Source organism: Lepidochelys kempii, chromosome 8 (assembly GCF_965140265.1).
Source record: "Lepidochelys kempii isolate rLepKem1 chromosome 8, rLepKem1.hap2, whole genome shotgun sequence".
Taxonomy (NCBI): domain Eukaryota; kingdom Metazoa; phylum Chordata; order Testudines; family Cheloniidae; genus Lepidochelys; species Lepidochelys kempii.
This window is the reverse complement of record NC_133263.1, coordinates 79032136-79056340: the sequence shown is the minus strand read 5'-3', so window position 1 is coordinate 79056340 and position 24205 is coordinate 79032136. Positions and strand designations below refer to the sequence as shown.

The following is a 24205-nucleotide window of genomic DNA, read 5'->3' as shown; positions in this document are numbered from 1 at the left end:
TATCTTTTCATATTGAATTTACAGTCTATGCCACCAAATGTACCAAAAACTTTAAGTACAGAGATTCAAAGGTTTCATGTTGCTAGCCGTAAGAAAGATCTAGAACTGTTAAGGACATATCTCTTACACTGTCAACCTTTCAAGGAAAACACTATTTTTGTTCACCCTCCAACTTTGCCTTACCTTTTCTAGGCCACCCAGAGATCTTTCCATTAGTTTTCACTCAAAAGACACAAGAAATTTTAAATTGTCGAATTAATGAAGATGTCACAGAAGAAAAACCTTACAAACTTCTGAAAAAAGAGGACATAATTCAGGACATGAAGACAAGAGCTGCAGTCTCCGATTTCCACCCAGTCAAAAAAATAGTCCTAGTACGTAACTCCTTTCATTTTCACTTTAAAACTTAAAACCCTCATACCATGTACTTTCAGTGGTAAGGCCCATCCTCATCTGTCCATCTGTGACTACTCTAGGAAAATGTATTTTCATTTCTATTTTTCATATTAATATGTAATCCTTAAAAAGAAATTTAAAAGGGAATAAATATTAGTATATTACAAAATAGAAATAAATCTATGTATGCCTTTGGATATGGCTTTGAAATTTTCACTGAAGTCCATGAGATTTGTACACACACATGTGAGGGCAAAACAGCCCTCTGTACTTGTAAATTTTTGCAAATTCTGACCCTGATCATCCACCACTAAAGTTAATGATAACTTTGCCATTGACTTCAATGTGCATAGGATCAAGCTTTTTTTTGCACATTACTTGCTTTCCGCTTTCCAGTAAATAGTCACAGTTCTTTGCATTTAAGAATTGTTTTTTCTTCAGGATTGTGTTTTCTGGTATTGACTACTTAAATGTCTAATTCACAATTTTACAGATCTTAGATTAATATATCAGTTGTAATTGGAAGTGGAATATATGAAACCTTTCTGTTCTTATTCATGCAGGAATATCCAGGGGAAGAACTTCTGGTAGTTTTAGATACAGAGTTCAAATATGGACAGAACTTTTATCTTGTTGCAACTGAAGAGGCCAAGGAAAGCTTTTTAAATGTAAGAAAATTCAAACACACCTTCACATTATTTCACATACTTAAAATAACTCACAGTGCTAGACACACACACACGCACACTTTGAGATGTGTATTGCTCTTCTTCTCTTTCTCTTTAATTCTCATCCATCAGCTCAGCAGCGACAATGGGGCCGAATGAAGTTTTTCCATCACTTTGTATCAGCCTCATTCATCTTTAAATATTTTTGTTCTGTGTCATTCTTCACTGTGTTTATCTAATACATCCTCGGTTTTCCTCCCTTTCTAGTTGCTTGCACTCTGGTACATATCAACATATTTGTATCCTTTCTGGGTTCATTTTTGACACATGTTCAAACCATTACAGTTGTCTTTCTTGACTCTTCTGTAACAGCATTATTTCTTGCCATGTTTTTATCACATAATTTTTTATTTTCTGCAGTCTTGACTATCTCAGTATTCCTCTCTGCTAGTTCATTTCTACAGTCAATATCTCATGTTCATCAGCTTTCCTCATGCTCCAACATTCCAACCCATACTGCAATATCAACACATTTGTCTAGTATACACTGATTTTAATTTTTATTGAAATGTCTTCAGCCTTCCAGATATTACAGAGTTTTAGGAATGCATTAGTGGCTAGTCTGATTCTTCTTTTTATGTCATTGACACAGATCTTCTTCAATGACATGAAAAGAAGATCTGTATTGAACACACATATAAATAAAGCATTCGAATTCCAAGAATTTTACCCTTGAAGTTAGTCTGAACATGCAAAATATACCTATAATTTATACTGAAAAAGTGTTTGGGTGAAATCCCAACTCCATTGTCAATGGGATTTTTGCCACTGACTTGATTGGTGTCACGATTACCATTTCTCATAAAACTGCTAATCACATGTGCAAAATCTCTAGCTTTCCAGATTAGACACATTTCAGTAAGAGATTAATAGGCTCTTCAAAGGAAGACACTCTATTCAACAAACTGTACTTGCAAAAATAACTCCAGATTTATATATTTGTAAACATTAGAGGAAAACATTAACCTTGTAACTGAAAGTCACATTTGGTCTTGATTTTTTTTCTACTGTTGTTACAAGGAGCACATAAAATTACTATAGTTGAAAAATTAGAGAAAAATGTGCTTCTTATTTTCATTTTGTACATTTGCAGACATTTTTTATATAGTCATTTAGACCCTGATTTGCAAATATTTGTACATGTGATTTCAGTAGGCCTATTTATTTTCCTGAGGTTACTAACATGCTTAAGTGTTTGCAGGACTGGAACCTTAATTAGTTCGGTGTCACTTCTGCAATGTACTGTGCACTGGAGCACCACTGTGTGGACCCCTGTGACCTTCCAAGTGCAGTATGCTGCAGAATGAGGGCCTTAGTCATTTTCTCCTTTTGTTCGGGTGCATCTGTCGCACACCAGCAAGCGGGGCGGGGGAGGGAAGCATTTTAATAGAAAATAAAATAGTGATTGTACATAAGAATGGCCATACTGAGTCAGACCAAAGGTCCACCTACCACAGTATCGTGTCTTCCAAAAGTGACCAGTGCCAGGTGCTTTAGAGGGAATGAACAGAACAGGTATCATCAAGTGATCCATCCCCTGTTTCCCATTACCAGCTTCTGGCAAACAGAGGCTAGGAACACCAGCCCTGCCATCCTGGATAATAGCCATTGATGGACCTATCCTCCATGAATTTATCTAGTTCTGTTTTGAACCCTGTTACAGTCTGGGCCTTCACAACATCCTCTGGCTAAGAGTTCTACATGTTGACCGTGTTGTGTGAAGAAATACTTCCTTTTGTTTGTTTTAAACCTGCTGCCCATTAATTTCATTTGGTGGCCCTTAGTTCTTATATTATGGGAACAAGTAAATAAACTTTTCCTTATTCACTTTCTCCACACCACTCATGATTTTATATACCTCTATCATATCCCCCCTTAGACTCCTCTTTTCCAAGCTGAAAAGTCCAAGTCTTATTAACCTCTTCTCATATGGAAGCTGTTCCATACCCCTAATCATTTTGCTGTACCTTTTCCAGTTCCAATTTATCTTTTTTGAGTTGGGTAACCACATCTGCATTCAGTATTCAAGATGTGGGTGTACCATGGATTTATATAGAGGCAATGTGACATTTTCTGTCTTATTATCTACCCCTTTCCTAACGATTCTGTTAGCTAGTTACTGTGGACTCGGGAGCAGGTGGAGTACATGAAACTACTTTAAACTTGTTTTTAAAAAACTGACTTGCTTTCAGATTGACAGTGTCCCTTTATGGAAAATTGGAAAATTCATTGCTAAAAGGACAGGGCCTAATCCTCCAAACCCTTACTCCTGTGAGTAGCCGGATTGACTACATTGAGACTATTTGTGTGAATAAGAATTGGCAACACTGAATTTGGTATCTACATTTAAATAATATATTTATGTTTATATGTGAAAAACTATAAATATCTTCTTTGCAATTACTTTGTCTTACAGCCTCCAGAGCCAGTGGAAGAAGAAGGAGAGACTAAAGAAGGAACAACAGAGGAATACGTTTATAAGCCTCCTGTCCGCAAACCTTGGGTCTCCCTTGGCAGTGAAAAGGAAATTGAAGAAGAATCAGTTAATGAATCTCTTAGAAAGGTCAGAAATTATAGATATAATTCAATCAAAATCATAATCTCACAAATTCTTGGTTAAAATAAAATTAAAGAAGTTTCTTAAATGAACAGAAGGCAGAAAATTTAGAGGTATGCCTGAAATTCTTGTGGTCATCCCAATTTTGATTGCGATCTTGTCAGACATCACAGCAAAGGAGAGTTGGAACTAACTAGACCTCTAAGAAAAACTGAAAGTTCTGTAGGAACTTCTGATGTTTCTGATTCTGATGTTTTCCTTTTCCATTTAAATCCATACATGATCCAGTGCCCTAGACTGTAATGAAGGCACTCTGCTGCTGGAGATGTAAAACAGAAGTCATGGCCACTTTTGGCCATTAAGTATCCCCATCACCATTCGTAAGGTTTGGGGTGGTAGTTTTGATATCTTTGCCAAATAATTACAATTTAGATCATTGTAATTATTTTCTATTGACTTAAGGTCCCAATCCTGCTCCAAACAAGTCAATGGAAAAACTCCCATTAACCTCTGGGAAATCCAAATTCTCCATGTAGTTTAAATGGGATGCAGTATTCTCTTCCGTTTGTTCTGGAGTCTGCTGTCTGACATAGCATTTGGCTTACGTGGCATATAGTCCTTGTGGTGGCTGTCAGAGCAGAGTAAATTTCTCCCAGAGAGAAGTGAAGTAGTTACTTGGGCAAATGGACAATTTTGATATCTCAGAGTAACAGGATTATCCCTTTCAGTGCTAGGAATAATTTAAAAAATATTCAGAAGTCCTGTACAATTTAGAAAGATAAAAAAATATGATGACACACACTTATTGGTAATTTGGGCTCATGAGAGAGGTACAGAATTTCAAAATCTATAAATGTTTGTGAACTCTGTTTACAAGTGACCACCACAAGTGACCTTGCAGATCTCTGAATCTTGCTGTTTTAAAGGACTTGCCTTTCAAGAATATTTTTCCTGTGGTTACTTCAGAAAATCTCTTCTTTTGGGTGTATTGCAGATTAAATATATGATTTCTCGAGTGCGCAGAGAGTTTGGTTCAAAGGTCAAATTTACTGATAGAAATGCTTCAAGTGTAAAAGATGGCTACATTGAATGTACATCCTATCAGGATAAAAATTTCATCATTAAGAAACTTGAAAAAGATGTTGGTACACAAGTCGTTCCAAAAGTAAGGGAAATGAGTACTCAAACAAAGTGGTAAGTTTGAAATTGATTTAACAGTTTTTAGTAATTATAAAGGGAAACAATCCCTTCATTATTATTTATTAATTTATGTCCCGATTCTGAGCTCACTAACAGTAAGGTAAACCAGGAATAACTCATTGGAGTCAATGGAGTTACACAGTTGTAAATCCCGCATGAGAGCAGAGTCAGGTCCTCTGAGAGCACCTTTTCAAATACTGTGCATCTAAGTTCTCCCCCACTTCCAAAGTCGTATCAACCCAAATCACCTTAACAACATTAGCAAAAAATTAACATAGTTAGCTTTCCATTTTTTATATATCATAAGGCTTCTTTTAAAAAAATTCTTTCAAACTTACCTGTGTTAAAATTTGTTCCAAATTGCTTAGGACCTATCCAAGAAATGCAGCCACACAGTATTTTCCCAGAGAGTTCTCAGATGAAGAAAAAGAGCTGTGTTTGTCATCTGAGGATCTGAAAGAATTTATTATCTCAGTGCTTTTAAGGTAAAAATGTTGCAACAATATGCATAAAAGTTTACCTTCAGTAAAGCGGTATACACAACTATACAAGAGGTGTCACGATATACTTAGGTTTATAACTGGTTTCAGAGTGTGAGCTGTAACTCACGAAAGCTCATGCTCAAATAAATTGGTTAGTCTCTAAGGTGCCACAAGTACTCCTTTTCTTTTTAGGTTTGTAACTGTTAGTTTTAAAATCAAGACAAAAACTGAATTCTCTGATGCATGTGTCTCCAATCCATGCTGTTGTGTTGTGCTTTGTGGAAGGTGGTTTCAAATCTCTAAAACAAGTTAGTCAGCTGTTAAGCCACAATTAAAAACTTTCTTACTGACAGAAACTTTGAACCATCTGAAATTTAAAGTATAGGTCTCACTCAGTCCATGTGCTTTTCCATACTCCACAGGCCACAGGTTGCCCACCACTGCTCTACACTGTCACTTTTGCTAATTATTGAAGTACTTCCATCATAGTAATGCTATTGCATACTCGTCCAATAAAGTGACTTTAACACCTTCCTCTGAAGCATCAGATATTGGCCGCTGTCAGAGACAGAATACTGCTCTAGATGGACCAGTGGTCTGGTCCAAGTAGTGCAGTTCCTAATTTTCTATATTCTGCATCTTCCTAGCCTATTTTTCTTCTTTCTTGATACTGTAATAGGTTTGTGACATCACATTCATTTACATGGGAACAAGTAATACAGTTCATGACAAATTCATTTTCATGGGCAAACAAAAAATTATGGCCCAGATCCTCAGCAGGTGTAAATGGACATAGCTCTATTAAAGTCAGGGAGCTACATCTATTTATATCAATTGAGGATGTGGCCCTAGGACTCCTCTGCTGGATTAAGTAGAAGGAGGAACTATAAACTGTGAGGGCCCAGTTCTACAGCTCTTACTCACTTGAGGAGTCCACTGAAATCCTTGGGGTTCTAGGATCGGGCAGTAAACTTGAAGAGCCTAATCTAAGCCCACTGAAATCAAATCTGAGTACACACAAGTGAAGTGATAGCACAGTACGTCTATTTTTTTTTAAGTGTATTTGAATGTGAAGGGCTCTCTTGAGAGGACTGACCAGCACAGGGTAACCATGTGCATACCACTTTGGGGGATGTGGTCATAATTTTTAAATGAAAAATGTCTCTCTATTGAATTAGTGGGTAATTATCCCATTGAATATTCACATCTGACATTTTTGAAAATGTTAACTATTATTTTCATAACAGAGTGGAAATAGCATTGCAGCAAAATGAAATAATGAATGTCTTTTTTGATGACTGGAAAGCATTAGCAGAAGATGAAAGTGCCTTTGGTGGCAAGTCAGATGCTTACCTTAAGGAATACCAATCGTTTACAGACCTGCACTATCTGAAGCATAGAACAGTTAGCTGTGTTTGCTGGCACCCAACCATTTATGGTAATGCTTATCAAATATTTAGTTCATGCCTGAAATAGTTTGAGAGCTTTAAAGTTTAAATTGATAAAGGTTTTATTGGCTTTTAAATGTGGAAACCACTGATTTGAGATAAAGTGGGATATGGACAGATATTGTGTAGAAATCAAAGAGGTAATGTTGTAGGCCAGATGATTTCTTGTACAAGTGTATAGTAGAGAATACATAGGAAGGAAATTTTCCCCTTGTGAAACCCATTTAAAGGGACTGTAATTGTGCTGGGCCTAATTTCTTTCTCATATTATCCCAGAAGCACACACTCTCCATGGGGCCCTGCTTCTCTTTCAACTTCTCCCCACCACTTGGCTATGTGGCTCCACCTGAGTGCAAAGAGCACCAGTATACATTCTGAATGCTTTCCAGTGCTTCCTTTGGGATATTGCAGCTCCACACATGCCATTGAATAACCAACACTGGAGGATGCACAGGAAATCTGCCTTCTTTTTAAGTATAACAATAAAGGAATTGGTTTCTTAATGGGTGCCCAAGAGCATAACCATGTCTATCACGTTATTCCAGTTTTGAGATTACAATTAAACGACTCTTAGCAAAAATATTGTGTCATATTCTGGTCTTGGGCTTCCATCATGCATTTATAAGGTGCCTAATCATTCATTAACTAAAATTATTGCTTTAAAGGTGACCTACAGTGGGAAAGAAAATTGGCTATGTATATGAAAAGGAGACATATCCAATTGTCTCTCTTTACAGGTCACCTATAAAGCAATAATTAACAGAGCCATTAACACTTGAAGTGGGCATAGCATTTTTTTTTTAAGAACTGCTAACATTTTCCCTTTATCGACAATGAAGTTGTTTGTTTTCCCCTCCATCAGGGATTATAGCAGTGTCAGTAACAGAGCGGCTTTCTTATGAAGAACGCATTGCCCAATCGGGTAAACTGTTGTTGCGGAAGTCACCAATTCTTTTTTGGAGTTTCTCTGACCCTATTCACCCTCAGGTATTTAAACAGGATTTTAAAATATTCAAAGCATTCAGACAACAAAGGAACAATCTTTCCATTTCTCAATTGATTATTATTTTTTCTAGTTAATGCTGGATTGCCCTGAAGATATCTACTGCTTTGAGTTCTGTCCATCTGATCCCAATATCATTGCTGGAGGCTGTATGAATGGACAGGTGTTGGTTCCTTTCTTTTTCCTTCCGTTATTTTCTATGTGGATTGTTCTAGTCAATCTTCATTTTTGAATTTTAATTTACTACATTAGTGTATCTGCACTAAATAGTGAATATTGAGTGTTCTTGAACAAATGGAAAATGCAGTATGGCAGCAAACTTGGTAGTTTGTATAAACTAGTGAAGCACAGTCAAAATACACATGGCCAAATCACACCACTTGTGGGAAAAATTCCCAAGTTTCAGCTCCCATGGATTCTGTACAAATGAGCCCACTGTGGTAGTGAAACAGGGTTTGTACCTTTATTGTGCAGGTATGGGCAACCAAGTCTCTTAACCAATGGATAATCAAATATCTACAAGGAAATCCTGTTGCCTGCACTTTATGTCCTATTCCCCTGTTCCTTCTCAGTATCTTAAGGAACCACATTCCTCGTGGTTCCCTACCTATGTCTGCGTCTAAATCCCTCTTGTGAGAGAGGTTTGACAGCACAAGAGAGTATTCCACACCAAATAATGCTGATAGGATAGGCATGATCTTATCTGAAGAAATTCCTCATACTGTGGACAACTGTTTGGACAGTGACCCTCATGGACTCTCATTTTTTTTCTTTAATACATTTTGCTGTTTTGTTGGTAATTTATGAGAAGGAGTATCTCAGGTTTCTCCTCCATAGAATTGCCTTGGCACGTTGCCACTCTTAGGAGTATTGCATACTATTCTTCATGTCCCAGAACCACTAAGGGTACTGGGTTGACTAAAAATGTCCACTTCTCATATCTAAGTGGCTAAGCTAACTGAAATCTCTAGACCCATCCAGGTCTCTTGGCTCCAGAAACGGAGCATTTTCATCCATTGATAGCAGGTCGTAGAAAAAACATAGAAATTACCATGCTTGATCAGATCAGCAGTCTGTCTAGTTAGTATCCTGTCTGCCAGGGGACAGCACCAGATACCTTAAAGGAAGGGAGAATATGTAAAGAAGTTGTGGTCTTGTGAGGGATCTAGTACAGCAGATCAGTCCAGCTTCCTTGATGTAGATGGTACTAAAGCAGACTGTGATCATAACTTCTTCATGGTTTCGGTAGATGCTTGTCTTTAGGAGGGCTATGCTGCCTTTATCCTTCATCTCCAATATGGCAGAAGTGTGGGCCTTTCCTTGGACCAATAGTACCTGCGTGTCTGTTACCAGTTGCACCAGGCCATGTCCAGATCCATGTCCCTGCTTGTACATCATTGTGGCTTTAGAATATGAATGCTTCCCATCTTTAGAGTTCTCCTACTTTTTTGGTTCTAGAGAGGAAATCAATAAAATATGAACATGATAGAGAATAAAATGATAAATGGTACAAAAGATATAGTTGGGCACCCCATTTATCCTCTACCATAATACAAAAACAAGGAGACATAGAATCATAGAAGATTAAGGCTGGAAGAAACCTCAGGAGCTCATGTAGTCCAACCCCCTGCTCAAAGCAGGACCAATCCCAACTAAATCATCCCAGCCAGGGCTGTGTCAAACTGGCCTTAAAAACAGCTAAGGACAGAGATTTCACCACCTCCCTAGGTAACCCATTCCAGTGCTTCTCCACCCTCCTAATGAAATAGTGTGACACTGTACCTCAGGGGAACACCCTACACCCCCATGTTCATCTTTATAAAATGATTGTGTGGCATCCAATGCAAAGTTTGTCATAGCGGGTGTCTTCGGAAGGCACTGAGCATTGTTGTTACAGTGATGTTATAGTAATCTTACAGGTTATAATTTCATGTATGTAGTTATGAGGCTGAAAATGTATCCTCATGGCTTAAAATAAGCCCAGGCAAAAACTCTCCAAGAGCAGAGAAGCAGTTCACACTTCATCAGGGCAGGTATGGGACAAACCCAGCCTCACAGGAACAAAAGAATCTGTTAGACTCTCCCCCTCACTCTTCTCTTCTGCAGACTAAGGGCTTGGCTACACTTGCAGATGTAGAGCGCTGGGAGTTAAACCAGCCTTCGGAGACCACAGCAGGGAAAATGCTGCTGTGTGTTTACACTGTCAGCTGCAAGCGCACTGGCGTGGACACATTAGCAGCTCTTGCAACGCCACAAAGAGCAGTGCACTGTGGTAGCTATCCCGGTGTGCAAGTAGTTGCAACGTGCTTTTCAAATGTGGGGAGGAAGGGGGTGGAGTGTGACAGGAAGTGTGTTGTGTGTATGGGGGGGAGAGACAGTGTGTTCTAGGGGGCTAAGAGTGTGTCAGAATGTTGTCTTGTAAGTTCAGACAGCAGCAGACCCTCTCCCCTCTCTCACACACACTCACAATGGCAGCATTCCACACTAACGGTTTGCTTTGTCCCAGAGCAGATAAGCATGCTGGCTGTCAGAAACTGAGCTTTGAAAGGGAATATCCGCATGCCTGCGGCCGATTTCAACAGAATGAGAAGAGTGGCCACTTGACTTCAGGGGATTATGGGGCATTTCTGGTGGCCAATCACAGCACAGTAATGCAACACCTTGTCCACACTGACCTTGTTTCAGCCGGGGCGCAGCAAGCTTTATGCTTCTTATAGAGGTGGATTACCAGGAGCGCTCCAGCTACAGAGTCCAGGCGCTATACATGCCTTGCCACTGTGGACACCTCAGGAGCTAGGGCGCCTGGGGCTACTTTAATGCACTCTAACTTGCAAGCGTAGCCAAGCCCTTAATAACCCCAGTTCCCTCAGCCTCTCCTCATAAGTCATGTGCCCCAGCCCTCTAATAATTTTTGTTGCCCTCCGCTGGACTCTCCAACTGGTCCACATCCTTTCTGTAGTGGGGGGCCCAAAACTGGACACAGTACTCCACATGTGGCCTCCCCAGTGCCGAATAGAGGGAAATAATTACTTCCGTCAACTGCTGGCAATGCTCCTACTAATGGAGTTCAGTATGCCTTTTGCCTTCTTGGCAACAAGGGCATACCGTTGACTCATATCCAGCTTCTCATCCACTGTAATCTGCAGGTCCTTTTCTGCAGAACTGCCGCTTAGTCAGTCGATCCCCAGCCTATAGCAGTGCATGGAATTCTTCCGTTCTAAGTGCAGGACAATAAAATTGAGAGGAAATGCATTTAATCTGTTAAAAAAAGAAATTGCTTCTTTACAAACACATAATTAACCTGTGGAACCACAAGATATTACTGACCCCAAGAGATTAAAACAATTCAGAAAAGGATTAGACATTTTTATGGACGGGAAGTTTTATTCCCAACTTTCATCAATTAATGTTGGTTTATGAAACATGAAAGTTTACATCCCATATAAATGTTTTATCCTGTCAGTAAACATTCTCATCATCCATAGAAATGTCTAATCCTTTATTGAGTCTGAGGATGTGATGTCATAGAAGCAGTTTTTTAGTCCACAACCTCAGCAATCACTTTAAAGGTAACACTTAGAAATGCTTGATCAGGGTGACAAGCTACACAGACCAACCAATTGTTAAGTGACTCAGATGGTTCTAGGATTTGCAGTCTTGTTGCACGAGACTGCTACAGTGAGGGTCTACAGAGGCAATACCTTAAAAAAAAACCACCACCCTCCAGTTCTGGTATAGAAAGTAGCCTTCCTCCTTCTTGTCTCAAACAGTGCTCATATTACAGTTCAGAAATATGTTTTAATCTATCATTTAAACAGAAAAAATACTTTGTAAGGACATTCATTTCTCCTCATAGGTTGTACTGTGGGACATTTCTGAGTATGAAGAAAAGCTGCAGAATGCTAAAACTGGTGCTGGTGGAAGCAAGAACACTGCTGTTAATATGGTTAGTACTTGAGTTCTGTATTTAGTGCTGGAGTATGCCCTGCTGTGAATTAAAAAAAAAGGGGGGGGAAGGAAAATGAGAGAAAGTTAGGAAATAAAATATGGGAAAGGGAATGCAGGCTTAAAATGAAGGAAATATCAGCCTGGCAATGAAGTACTAACTAGACTGTTTGTATTCCAATACGTGAGGCAACAAAATAAATCTTTATCAAAATCTCATATCTACATCATCAACTCAGATAAATAATATTACTGTAATCCACACAGACCAGAGATACAATAGGGCATTGTTATTTATTGAGCACCAACAGTGTATTCAGCCCTACCCCCAGGAAGCTACCGAATAGATCAAATCAGTATTGGATGAGGTATAAACTGAAAGCAGAACAGAAATTTTCCCCAGTGCTAAAGGTGTGTATGGAAGTGTGTTTTAAAGGACAGATTTAAAGGGTAGAGGGAAGGTGGTTTGGCTCATGGAATGAGGGAGATAGTTCCAGGCAGAGTGTGTGGTATGGAAGAAGGCACAAAGATGAGAATGGAAAGAGGATACAAAAGTGGGTAATTAGAAGGAAGGCCTGAGAGCACAGTGGAAGAAATAATGCTATATTGGAGGTGGGTGGAGCAATTGTGGACATAAATTTTAGAGTATGGTATGCCAGGGTCTGATTCAAAGCTGAGTGAGACTTTACATTGACTTTAATGGGCTTTAGATCAGAGCCCTAGAAAGGTTTCTAGGTTGAACTAAAATACTGTAAAGGGACATTAACAATATGAGAAGTTTCCTCTTTTTTTCTTGATAACTAATGTTGTATTTTGCAAAACATACCTTTTAAAATGTATCTTTTAAAAACTTCTCTAGCCAACGTTTATACAAGCACAACAAAGTGGTAAGGAACCACATTTTGTGAGATATTGTGCAGTCTCTTCCATAGAATATGGCCATAAAACAGTAATAACAGATATACACTGGCTGCCAGACTATTTTGAGGTGAGTTTCAATGGATATTTTATTACTTTTTCTTTATATTTTTAACAAATGACTAATAAAAGCAGTGTGTGAACTGCAGATCAGGTTTTACAAGATGAAATTATTTATAATAATCTCAGTAGTACTTGGGCTCAGTACTGTATTTCTGACTGCATCCTAGAATGCCAAACAATGACAGCCCTTCCCCCCTGGGCCGGTTCTAATCCCCACAAGGAGAGGCTGCTCTTCCTGAGAATCCTCCAAGCAGTGGACAAAGCAGGCAGCTGCCAAACCACGTTATAAGGGAGCATTGCGCAACTTTAAACAAGCTTGTTCCCTAATAGATCAGCAACGTAACAATGAAACAACATTAACCAGGACAACATTAAGTGAGGAGTTACTGTATATTAACTGGTTTCAGAGTAGCAGCCGTGTTAGTCTGTATTCGCAAAAAGAAAAGGAGTACTTGTGGCACCTTAGAGACTAACCAATTTATTTGAGCATAAGCTTTCATGAGCTACAACTCACTTCATCGGATGCATAAAGTGGAAAATACAGTGGGGAGATTTATATACACACAGACCATGAAAAAAATGGGTGTTTATCATATACATTGTAAGGAGAGTGATCACTTAAGATGAGCTATTACCAGCAGGAGAGTATAGATTCAGGGGACACCATCATAGGGCCTAATCACATCAGCCACGCTATCAGAGGCTCGTTCACCTGCACATCTACCAGTGTGATATATGCCATCATGTGCCAGCAATGCCCCTCTGCCATGTACATTGGTCAAACTGGACAGTCTCTATGTAAAAGAATAAATGGACACAAATCAGATGTCAAGAATTATAACATTCATAAACCAGTCGGAGAACATTTCAATCTCTCTGGTCACTCGATTTCTGACCTCAAAGTGACTATTCTTCAACAAAAAAACTTAAAAAATAGACTCCAAGGAGAGACTGCTGGATTGGAATTAATTTGTAAATTGGATACAATTAATTTAGGCTTGAATAGAGACTGGGAGTGGTTGAGTCATTACACAAAGTAAAACTATTTCACCTTGCTTATTCCTCCCTCCCCCCCTCCCCCAAACTGTTCCTCAGACGTTCTTGTTAACTCCTGGAAATGTGCTGGAAATGGCCCATCTTGATTATCGCTTCAAAAGGTTTTCTCTTCCCCCACCCCACTCTCCTGCTGGTAATAGCTCATCTTAAGTGATCACTCTCCTTACAGTAAGAAAAGGAGTACTTGTGGCACCTTAGAGACTAACCAATTTATTTGAGCATAAGCTTTCCGATGAAGTGAGCTGTAGCTCACGAAAGCTTATGCTCAAATAAATTGGTTAGTCTCTAAGGTGCCACAAGTACTCCTTTTCTTTTTGCGAATACAGACTAACACGGCTGTTACTCTGAAACCTCTCCTTACAGTGTGTATGATAAACACTCATTTTTTCATGGTCTGTGTGTATATAAATCTTCCCACTGTATTTTCCACTTTATGCATCCGATGAAGTGAGCTGTAGCTCATGAAAGCTGATGCTCAAATAAATTGGTTAGTCTCTAAGGTGCCACAAGTACTCCTTTTCTTTTTGTATATTAACTCTACTATGGGAATTCCTTGCCCGACTCCAAGAAGTTAAAGCAATAACTTCCTAGGTCACCTAAACAACTTAGTTGCCAGAAATGACTTTTTCTCCTTTTTCTAGATAGAAGTTGCACCCACAAAAATTGCACCTACATTTACTTTCTATCCTATTCATAGTGCTCCATTCACAGTATCTTAAGGGCCCATCCAGCTACCTCTAAAGTTAGTGTGGGAGGGAAAGAGGGATTCCATGAGTCAGCCCAAGGTGATCATTTGCTGTCTAAGTAGTAGGATTAGTGAGGTGTGCAAAAAAGAGGCCAGGTTGAAAAAATCTGACCCACCACCCAAAGAGGATGTTACCTTGAGAATTTCTTGTAACTAAGTTTTTAAGACTCAGTTGCTACTGCATTAACGCTCGAGTGAAGACTGTGGAGAAGACAATGCATATACATCTTTGGAAGGAAGATTGATACATTGCACATTAATCACTAATTATATTGTGATAGTACCCACAACCCCCTCTTGGCACTGTATATACACGTATAAAGACAAGGCCTCCACAGAAGAGTACATACATATTTGCCAGTGGTTCAACTCAGGGTCTGTCTAGAGCATCAGTGCTACATTGGCACAGGATCAGCAAATCCAATATTACAAAACTGCATGATAGAAAATAAACAAACTACATTCTGATTCTAATCCAGCCTTCCTTACCCATGCAAATAACCCTTTGACTTCAGTGGCCATGTTTGTTTGAGAACATTTAGAAGGATTTGGCTTACAAAGTGTTAAAAGAATGGATGCAACTTTCTTGAGTAGCTGATAAATGCAGGTTTTGCCAATTATCCGGAAGTAGTCAATTCTTTCTTTGGACAAAGATTCCATTGTGTACATACATTTTCATCTTTTTGAGATTGGGAATTAGGTTTGAAAATAAGATCAGAAAACATTACTGGAATCAATAACTTGCATTATTTCATCAGCACTTTGCTATTCTTTTATTTTCTGAATAAGTTTAAATGTAAATCTAATTTTCTGTTTTGATCTAAAAAGAGAGGAAATAAGTAAAAAAAAATGATCAATTCAGAGAAAAGTGTTATTGGAAAAACATAAGAAGCCCAATAAAAACTAAATTATTTATAATTACTATAAGCAAGTATCATTTGAGATATTCACTTTTTGAATTGCAATTTCACTATGTAGTTGTTTACCATTGATTCTTCACTGATTTGCTATTTGTTTAAGCAGGATGAAATTTACAAGAGGATGGATATTAGGTACTCACATATTTGACAACTGAGGGCCTGATTTTCAGTTGTGCCAGTAACTTAAGATCTCATTGACCTCATTTCAAGTTCTACATGCTTGGCATTTCTGAATATCAAGGCACTAACTGATTTGCTTGCAGTATGTTTGTTTTGGTAAAACGTGTTTGTTTCATTTTCATATCAATGGGCTAATGAGCCCTGACTTGCTCACGAAAGCTCATGCTCAAATAAACTGGTTAGTCTCTAAGGTGCCACAAGTCCTCCTTTTCTTTTTGCGAATACAGACTAACACGGCTGCTACTCTGAAAGCTGTATCAGGGGAGTTGTACAGCCCACAGCGAGAGGCTCTCTTTCTTAAAGTTTGTTTTTAGAGGCGGTGAAGAAGTAGCTTTGTTGATAATAATTTGTTGCCATTTCTCATCTCCACCTCCCTGTATTATTAATTAATTATTATTTTAGGTTAACAGAATGGGCATTGCTTTTGAAAACAGAACTGGAGTTTGTGTGCAGCTTGTAACCTGCTCTCCTGATTGGTAATGCATTCTACAAATGTTTTCATAGGCACAAAACATCTCCTGAATTCCTTTGAAAATCCTTCTAAATATACCTTATTCCTTCTCTCTGCTAAATATTTCAGCATATATTCAATGGTGTAACTGACAAAGTTCTGAATTCCTACAAAGCTATCTGGAATAGATGAAATTCATCCTATTGCAGAGGGCCAGCACACGGACCACCACATCACTTAAACCCCACATAAGGGCAGTGTGTGGGGTCCACTAGCTGGACAGCCTTACAGAGGTGCTTTCATGCTCACTCTGTGCCACAGAAAAAGCATCTGTGCTGACCCCATGTAGATTGTCCTGGAAGGCCACAGAACTGCATTTATGCACAGAAGGCTGCTAAATAACCTAAGGCCATGTCTACACAAGAAACTTTTTCTTGAATAGTAATGTCAATTAGTGTGGGTTTTTAATAAAATTTCTAAACTGGCAAAAGCCCTAGTGTAGATGGAGTTAGACCTGCACATAGTCCTTTTGCCAGTACAACTCATTTCATTCAGGAAGCATCCACTACTGGCCACCGTCAGAGACAGGGTGCTGGACTAGATGGCCCTTGAGTCAGACCAGTATGACATTTCTTATATTCTTCAACTGGCTGGCAGGGCTGTGGATGCAACTCCAACCCAGAGGCTGCACAGCAGACACAGTCCCAGACCAAGTAATTAGGCTCTATGCAAGGGAGTGCATTTCATCCACTGAGTGTGTAGTTTTCTTAAACTGTATGATGCTTATTTAGCTACAGTATATGATTAAGAAGAGAGTGAGGACAAAATGTGGAGTAACTATATGCCATAGTGTACAAAAGTAGCTATAAACTAGTTCTCCATTTCTCTGTTCCCCAAACTCTTGCATCTATTGCTATACTAATTTTGAAGATAAAAAAACAATTATACAAAAGCTTATTGAAAAATTTAAATGATTTTTAAGCATACGAATAGCAATAACCTACAATCTCTGCTTTTGTGGAGCTCCATATTATTTTGGGATCTTCGAGCCCCCAAAGCTACTATCCAGAGTTCATTCGAGAAAGTAAAAGAAGACAAGGTTATCGAGGCTCCCCCTGATGTACCGACTACTTTTAAACATCTAGATCTCTCCTGGAGACCTCTCATTAAGGTACTGTATATAATGTATAGGCCTGCAGAGTTGTCATGGCATTTTTAAATTAAAAATAAAATCACAGTGCAATCCTGCTAAATTTAGTAAAAAAGTCATGGTTTTAGGGGAAAAGGTATGAAAATTCAGCTCTCTCTCTTTGGAGACAATATACCTAAGTCTCTTTATTGCTGCTGCCTCTTTGCCCTGCCAACAGGGCACCAACCACCAGTAGAAGCACCCTCGGTCCCAGTACTCCAACCCTAATCCCACTGGTCAAACCTGAGTGGTACTGTCACCCCTGGGCACTCGGTCACAATGCCCCGAGTAGGGAGCCAGGTCCAGACCTGCAGGATAGGAGCCACTGCTGCGGGGTGAGTGTATGTGGGCTCACTCTCCACCCCCTCACCCCAAATCTTACCATGTAAATGTTCACAGTATTGTGATTTTCCTTTTAAATTTTGTTGTGATTCGTGTAGGGGCATATTTGAATCCCTATAACATGAACAGAATAGGACAAATACTTTCCAAACTTAGCTTACAAGAACTTTAAAACGATCTAAGAATTTCTGAATAAACTCAGGCTACAGTGGAAGTAGTAATGTATACAAGCACTTTTACCACCAGGTTGTCTATCCTGGTCAGAGCAGGTCTAGAGACATGTTTGTTAAAACACGAGTGGCCACTGGGACTACCACCAGTGGAGCTGACATTGAAGTGGCAACAGTGAGAAATTTTAGAGGGAAAAGCATAATGTCGGCTAGACCGCTGAGTCACATTTTACCTACTGCTAGCAAAGGCGGCGTTGGAAGCTAGCAAAGGTGGTGTTGGAAGGATTTGTGGAATCTGAAGAATGCACTTCAGACTGACAGGTCTTTACCATTACAACAGAAAGCAATTTAGACATATGCCTCAAGTGTTTGACAAAATGAGTTATCAAATACTCCCTTTGTACTAAACAGGCAAACCTATCCAAGAGCGACACAAGTGGAGTCTATAGTCCTACCAAAATTAGCCTAGTGGACGAGCATTTCCATTACAAAATGCAAGGTAATATTTTCAGTGGATATTTTTGACATGTAAGTATTTTGGTAAGATGATTTTTCTCTGCATATAGAATAAAAGATAAGCAACATAAATATACTGTAACTAGTGGACCTGTTTTCCTAAATTTACTGGTATATCATGGCATGGTGAAGGTAATGAACACATACAGTATGAGAAGAACAGAATTCTCTAGCAATGGGTCACAGGTTATCAGATCTCATTAGAAGTTATACTAGCAAGCTGTTTTTCTCAGGAGTACTTATTCCCATTAAAGTGAATTGAGCCTTGGTCAGTACTATGTGTGATTTCCTCCTTTAGAGCCACTGTTAGAAATTTATTAACCTGGGGTTTTATTTTAAATGAACCTTTCCTTACTAATTTTCTACTCCTGAGGCAAGTCTTCTATTTGCTTACTTTGCATCAGAAATTATTAGTCTTCTGTACGATAATACTTTCAGAGAAAGTATTCAGAGAGAAAACCTATCATGCTATCTTAGGTACTTGTATAGCTCCCATTACCATAGTATTTGAGTGTTACTGCCACACAATCTTTAATGTATTTATCCTCACATGTCCCTCAAAAGGTAGAGAAGTGCTATTACCCCCATTTTACAGAGGGATAAACTAAGACACAGAAAGGTTAAGTGATTTGCTCAAGGTCACACAGGTCACTGACTGATCAGGTAATTTAACCCAATTCTTCTGAGTCCCACGTTAATGGGTAGACCATCCTTCCTCCTTGCGTTGGTAAAACAGCAATCAAAAGGAAAATATTGAAAAATCATTAAAGTCTTTGGAGAATGGGGAAGGCAACCGAAGGGGGACAAGGCAGATTTGGAATGGTGAACGATCATCAGGCAGGTTTATAAGGTTTGGAGCAAATTAGTACCAATGGGACAGCATGTGACCTTAAAAATACTTTTGGAAATCATTATCACACTGACCCTGAAGCACTATAACTCTGTTACTAAGATGTGCTGGATCAGATTTATGTACTGCCCACTGCTAACTACAGTTTTAAATAAAAAGTTCATAAATAATTCTACAAACTCACTACCTTAACATATTCACATAGCAAACTTCAAATTCCCCGCTGCCCCCAAAAAATGAGAGCATCCAAGAGACACACTAATCTTTCAGCTGTTTAATTCCAACTTGCTACTGAGCCCTTGTCAAAGAAGGAAAGTAAGAATTCTGGAACAACAGAAGTCATTGTCAATTGTCTTTATCAAGTTCTGGAGATACATGAAAAGTTTTATAAGAACAACACAGGCTCCAGCAAGTGTTAGACACTTTCATTACTGGTGATCATGTTTTTCCCCTGAGGTTGAAAGGGGCATTGCCTAGTCAAGTTTGGTCTAAACGAAAGAAAGACCAAGAGAAATATTGCTATATTTTTTAATTCCAAGTGAAACGTTTATTTAAACAAATATACATTCACTGTTAGCAGCCAACAAGCTCAATCTAGAGAGCAAATACATCTATACCAGAGAAATGTTACTCATTTGTATAGTCCCACTGAAGTCAATGAGACCACTTGGGTGCATAAATATTCATAGGATTGTGCCCAGACTCAGTTATTCTCTGAAGTCAGGGTTTTCCATCACACCTTTTCCAGCAGTGCTTAGGATTCTCAAGTGACAGATTTTTCTGGCTATCATCCCAGACCTACTACCCTGCTTATCCATTTACATGGTTGCAGCATAGCTGTCTCCACAAGCACATCCTGTATTGTGAGTTTTTCTTAGCCTCTCCCATTTAAGGTGACCACCTTTTCAAAAGGCAAAAGCAGGACACATGCAGGAGCAACTCCCCCTCTGTGACATCACCCCTGCTCCTCCTCTTACCCCAAGTCCCTGTCCCCTGGCCAGGCCGAAAGCCAGAGCCAGGCCATGGTAAGAGCTGGCCCGCTGTGGGGAGCCCTGGGTCCTCCACCTGCCCAGGGTGGCTCTTACCACAGCCTGGCTCCAGCTGCTGGCCTGGCCGGGGGGGAAGGGACTCAGGGGTAAGAGGAGGAGCAGGGGCAAGGCCTCATGACAAAGGAGGGGCTAAGGCCAAACTCAGCCCCCCACCCCCAGGAACAGGCTGATGCCGCCCAGAGCCTTGGAAGGCACGGAGCAGGCACTGCAGGGATCTGTGACAAATGCTATCCCAGAGTCATTCAGCCTGGGACTTGAACTCTGCATTTTGGATTGTCCCACCCAATTCAGGATGGATGATCACTTACTCCCATTGCTACAGCAGTGTTAGAGCTCTGCCGGGGTAGCAACATTGGGAGTCCTAGTGTGTCATCAGCATTTTAACCACGTAAACTGGCCGACGCTAGTGCTCCCGCTGTGTCTGCCACTAGTGGAACTGCATCAGTGGTGGGCAACTGTGGGAGATTTTATGAAAAATCTGAAGTGTAGGCACCATAAGAGTACCGCTTCGCCTGCCTTGTATTGCTAGCAATTTGTATGTGCTCAGCCTCTTTCCCCCTGCTAGATTAAGGTAACATTCTATTCCATGCCATACTAGGTTCACTCTTCTCCAGAATTTTCTTCCCTTCCTTATTTCTCATCTTGAAAGTTCTAACCCCTCACCCTGGAATTACCTTAGTAAGGAAAATAAAATGCCTGATCTAGTACATTTCCCTATATAACCAAATGATTATATCCATACTCTTTTCAAGATAAGATGCAATACCAAGTCAAACCAGAAATATTTGGAGATGAAAATCCTTATAAGCAGTTAAAGGTCCCTTCAGCCAAAGCTCTTCAGATATTGGAGAATATCCCCACCAACTTTTTTGTTGGAACTGAAGTAAGTTAAACATTTTGATTATAATCTATGACTGATCATTCTTAAAATAGCGGGAGTGTGCTGGACAGTTTACACAGACTGGTGCATGTACATGTTTTCTTTATGAGTTAATCAGTAGTTTTTTAACTCAGAATTTGCCTTGCCTTTGTAGCCCATTTTGACACATTTATATAAATATTTTACTTTAAAAGATCGCTGGGCCATACACTCATGTTTAAAGGCTGGGATTGAAAGTCAGTGGGAGTTGGGTGGCTAATTCCCCTAGGCTCCATTGGAAATCCTAGCCAAAAGGTGTTGAACTTAATTCTTAAACCTAGGAACACATAAAATGTCCTTATTCCCATTGCCAGAACTATTAGGACAGTAATGTTTATTGCAAGGTTTCCCCTAGAAGTCTCATGAAAGCTTTATCATATTTTGAATTTTTTTCCGTAATTTAGTCCTGTATTAAAAATAAGCCTAATGTTCCAGCTTCTATCCTCTTTAAACTAGATCTAGCTGCCAAAATTGAACAATTTAAAAGGGTGTCTTTTTAAAATTTCCTGCATTTCTTCCATTTTGGGGTTCCCGTTGAAATAATTTTTCTCTGTTGCTGCCACCTTTTCCTAAAACTGTGGGGCAAGGTCCATATAATACATGTGAACTACTCCAGCTCTACATGAAGAATGCCCTATAAATGCTGATTGGTGAGTTTTTCCTGAAGACTGCAGGGTTTTTTTTTTAATTAAAACAACCCAACTGATAAAGTAAGTGAACATTTGCCCCATTTTTGCAGTCATGCTAAAACATGTTCACATTAAATGTACCTAAAAATTTACATTTAGTAAAGAGACTCCAATTTTACAAACTAAAAATAGGCACCTTTTGACTAAAGCTTTTGCTATAAATATTTCACCCAGCTTCTGTTTGCATTTATTTGATTTTTCTGGCATCACAGGATGGTGAAGTTATTTATTCCGACTGGAAGATGGAAAGAGAGAGTGACTCAGGAAGACTGATTAGTAAGTTCAAGTTTTTCACCATCAACTAAAACTGCTTTTTTAAGCTAATGGATGACCGGACGGATATAGAGGATACAGACATAGATGATACAGACATAGATTTAAGCCTTGTTTTATTACACGGAGATGTAAGCTTTGTAGGACGGACTCTTGCCCTGTCTGCAGTAGGAATTTGACTCATTGCTGACAACCAGCATCAGCAAAGAGCCTCGAAACTGGTGTTGAAAAGGATTTGACTGCTACTGTAGAATGAAGAAAACCCACTTCAATACCATTACCGAATGCATGATCAGTGATGCTGAAAACAGTTTTGTCCCATTTACACTAGTAATTAAAATGTTTTTAACACCATCTTAGTGGGACCTGTTGCAGCTGTTGCCAACAATGGGTCAATTTGTTAGTACAGATGGAGCTTAAATGTAAGCTGATGCTCTGTAAACAGTCTGAAGACGATTTCCAGCCACAGAATAGCAGCAAGTGTAGCAGTAGTGGAAATTCCCCCCTTCCGAAGTCTTCTCACTTGAAAGCTTAATTGGGATTATTTAAAATAGGAAATTGCATTTTTCTAAAACACAACAAAATTAATAGAAAAACCTATATTAAAACATCATTTGGCTGCATGGTTAAAATGAAAATGTGTGCAAATCCAATAGGTCCTTAAAGTGACATTAGCTTAGCCACACTGAACATTCTGAGTATCTTTTGGTATATATTAAAAATGGAAACAATACTATATTAAATATTAAACCATTCATTTAACGATATAAAAACAGAAAGGAAATATGTAGTATGTATGTCATGCAACTTGGCTGACAATGTTGCTGTAGAAATCCAAACTTCTGTATTTCCTGGCTTTTTAATTTTAACTGCATTAGTGTAGCTTTTGCATTTAATTGGTGGATACTAAAAATATTCCAATGTTTGTAACTGAGGGATTCAATAAAGAGGGTTACATTGTGAGAAGCTAAAAGTTTTAAGTTCCATTTTAATGTCTTATTATTTCTATCATGAACTAAGAAATGCTTGCTGAACTCTAACAGTTTATAGGATGATGACTAAAAATATTCAATTTATAGACATAAATCAAAAGCATATGTCATAAATATACAGCTAAGGGTAGCATAAAATCCCTCCTTTACCTGTAAAGGGTTAAGAAGCTCAGATAACCTGGTTGGCACCTGACCAAAAGGACCAATAAGGGGAGAAGATACTGTCAAATCTGTGGGGGAAGGTTTTTGTTTTGGGCTTTTGTTGTTCTCTCTGGAGACAAAGAGAGACCAAGCAAGTAATCCAGCTCCTATTGAATGATACATCTAAAATTACAGAACTAGTAAGTAATAGCAAGGAAATGTGTTAGAGTATCTTTTGTTTTAGCTTGTGAATTTTCCCTATGCTAAGAGGAAGGTTTATTCCTGTTTTTTTGTAACTTTAAAATTTTGCCTAGAGGGGAATCCTCTGTGTTTTAAATTTTATTACCCTGTAAAATTATCTTCCATCTTGATTTTTACAGAGGTGTTTCTTTTACTTTTTTTTCTTTATAATAAAAGTTCGTTTTTTAGGAATCTGACTGTGGTTTTTAGTGTCCTAAAAACCCAAGGGTCTGGTCTGTGCTCACCTTGTTTACTCTGAAGCCTCCCCAGGAAAGGGGGTGAAGGGACTTGGGGGAATATTTTGGGGAACAGGAACTCCAAGTGGTCCTTTTCCTAAATCTTTGTCTAACTCACTTGGTGGTGGCAGCGATACCATTCCAAGGACAAGGAAGAATTTGTGCTTTGGGGAAGTTTTTAACCTAAGCTGGTAGAAATAAGCTTAGGGGGTCTTTCATGCGGGTCCCCATATCTGTACCCTAGAGTTCAGAGTGGGGAGGGAATCCTGACAGCATATTTTAAAAACTTCTCAAATGGTGTCAGTATCTCACAGAAATGTACACTGAACAATAAAGCTAATAACTAGATCTGAATTAATGAAAATTCTCTAAAGGCAAGTACAGTGCCTTCTATAGCTCCCCACTAGGATCTCCTTCCTCGGGGACTAATGCCTGAGAGTTATTAGAAAATTAGAACAGAGACTTAAAGATAAGAGAGTGTATTAAACTAATCAAAATGCAAGGGCC

The 24205-nt window shown here is 39.0% G+C and overlaps 1 protein-coding gene and 1 long non-coding RNA gene across 6 annotated transcripts in view; one reads left to right on the top strand and one right to left on the bottom strand.

Annotated features, from left to right (window-relative positions):
- Positions 1-24205, top strand: part of DNAI3 (dynein axonemal intermediate chain 3) — a 55674-nt gene that overhangs the window by 19310 nt on the left and 12159 nt on the right. For all 5 annotated transcript variants that reach the window (XR_012160430.1, XR_012160427.1, XR_012160429.1 and 2 more), the window contains exons 4-18: positions 193-374; positions 960-1064; positions 3541-3687; positions 4676-4875; positions 5250-5366; positions 6611-6801; positions 7674-7798; positions 7888-7977; positions 11671-11760; positions 12619-12747; positions 16044-16117; positions 17116-17263; positions 18205-18292; positions 20961-21091; positions 22029-22092. Coding sequence is in view for 1 of the 5 variants with exons in the window: in XM_073357196.1 (XP_073213297.1) it covers positions 193-374; positions 960-1064; positions 3541-3687; positions 4676-4875; positions 5250-5366; positions 6611-6801; positions 7674-7798; positions 7888-7977; positions 11671-11760; positions 12619-12747; positions 16044-16117; positions 17116-17263; positions 18205-18292; positions 20961-21091; positions 22029-22092 (1881 nt within the window). In the remaining 4 variants the exon portion in view is untranslated. The remainder of the gene's footprint in view (positions 1-192; positions 375-959; positions 1065-3540; positions 3688-4675; positions 4876-5249; positions 5367-6610; positions 6802-7673; positions 7799-7887; positions 7978-11670; positions 11761-12618; positions 12748-16043; positions 16118-17115; positions 17264-18204; positions 18293-20960; positions 21092-22028; positions 22093-24205) is intronic.
- The window catches only part of LOC140916122 (uncharacterized), a 30864-nt gene continuing 11883 nt past the window's right edge, over positions 5225-24205 (bottom strand). The window contains exons 3-4 of the long non-coding RNA XR_012160431.1: positions 8866-9268; positions 5225-5334 (exon numbers count right to left, since the gene is read on the bottom strand). This is a non-coding gene — a long non-coding RNA (uncharacterized lncRNA). The remainder of the gene's footprint in view (positions 5335-8865; positions 9269-24205) is intronic.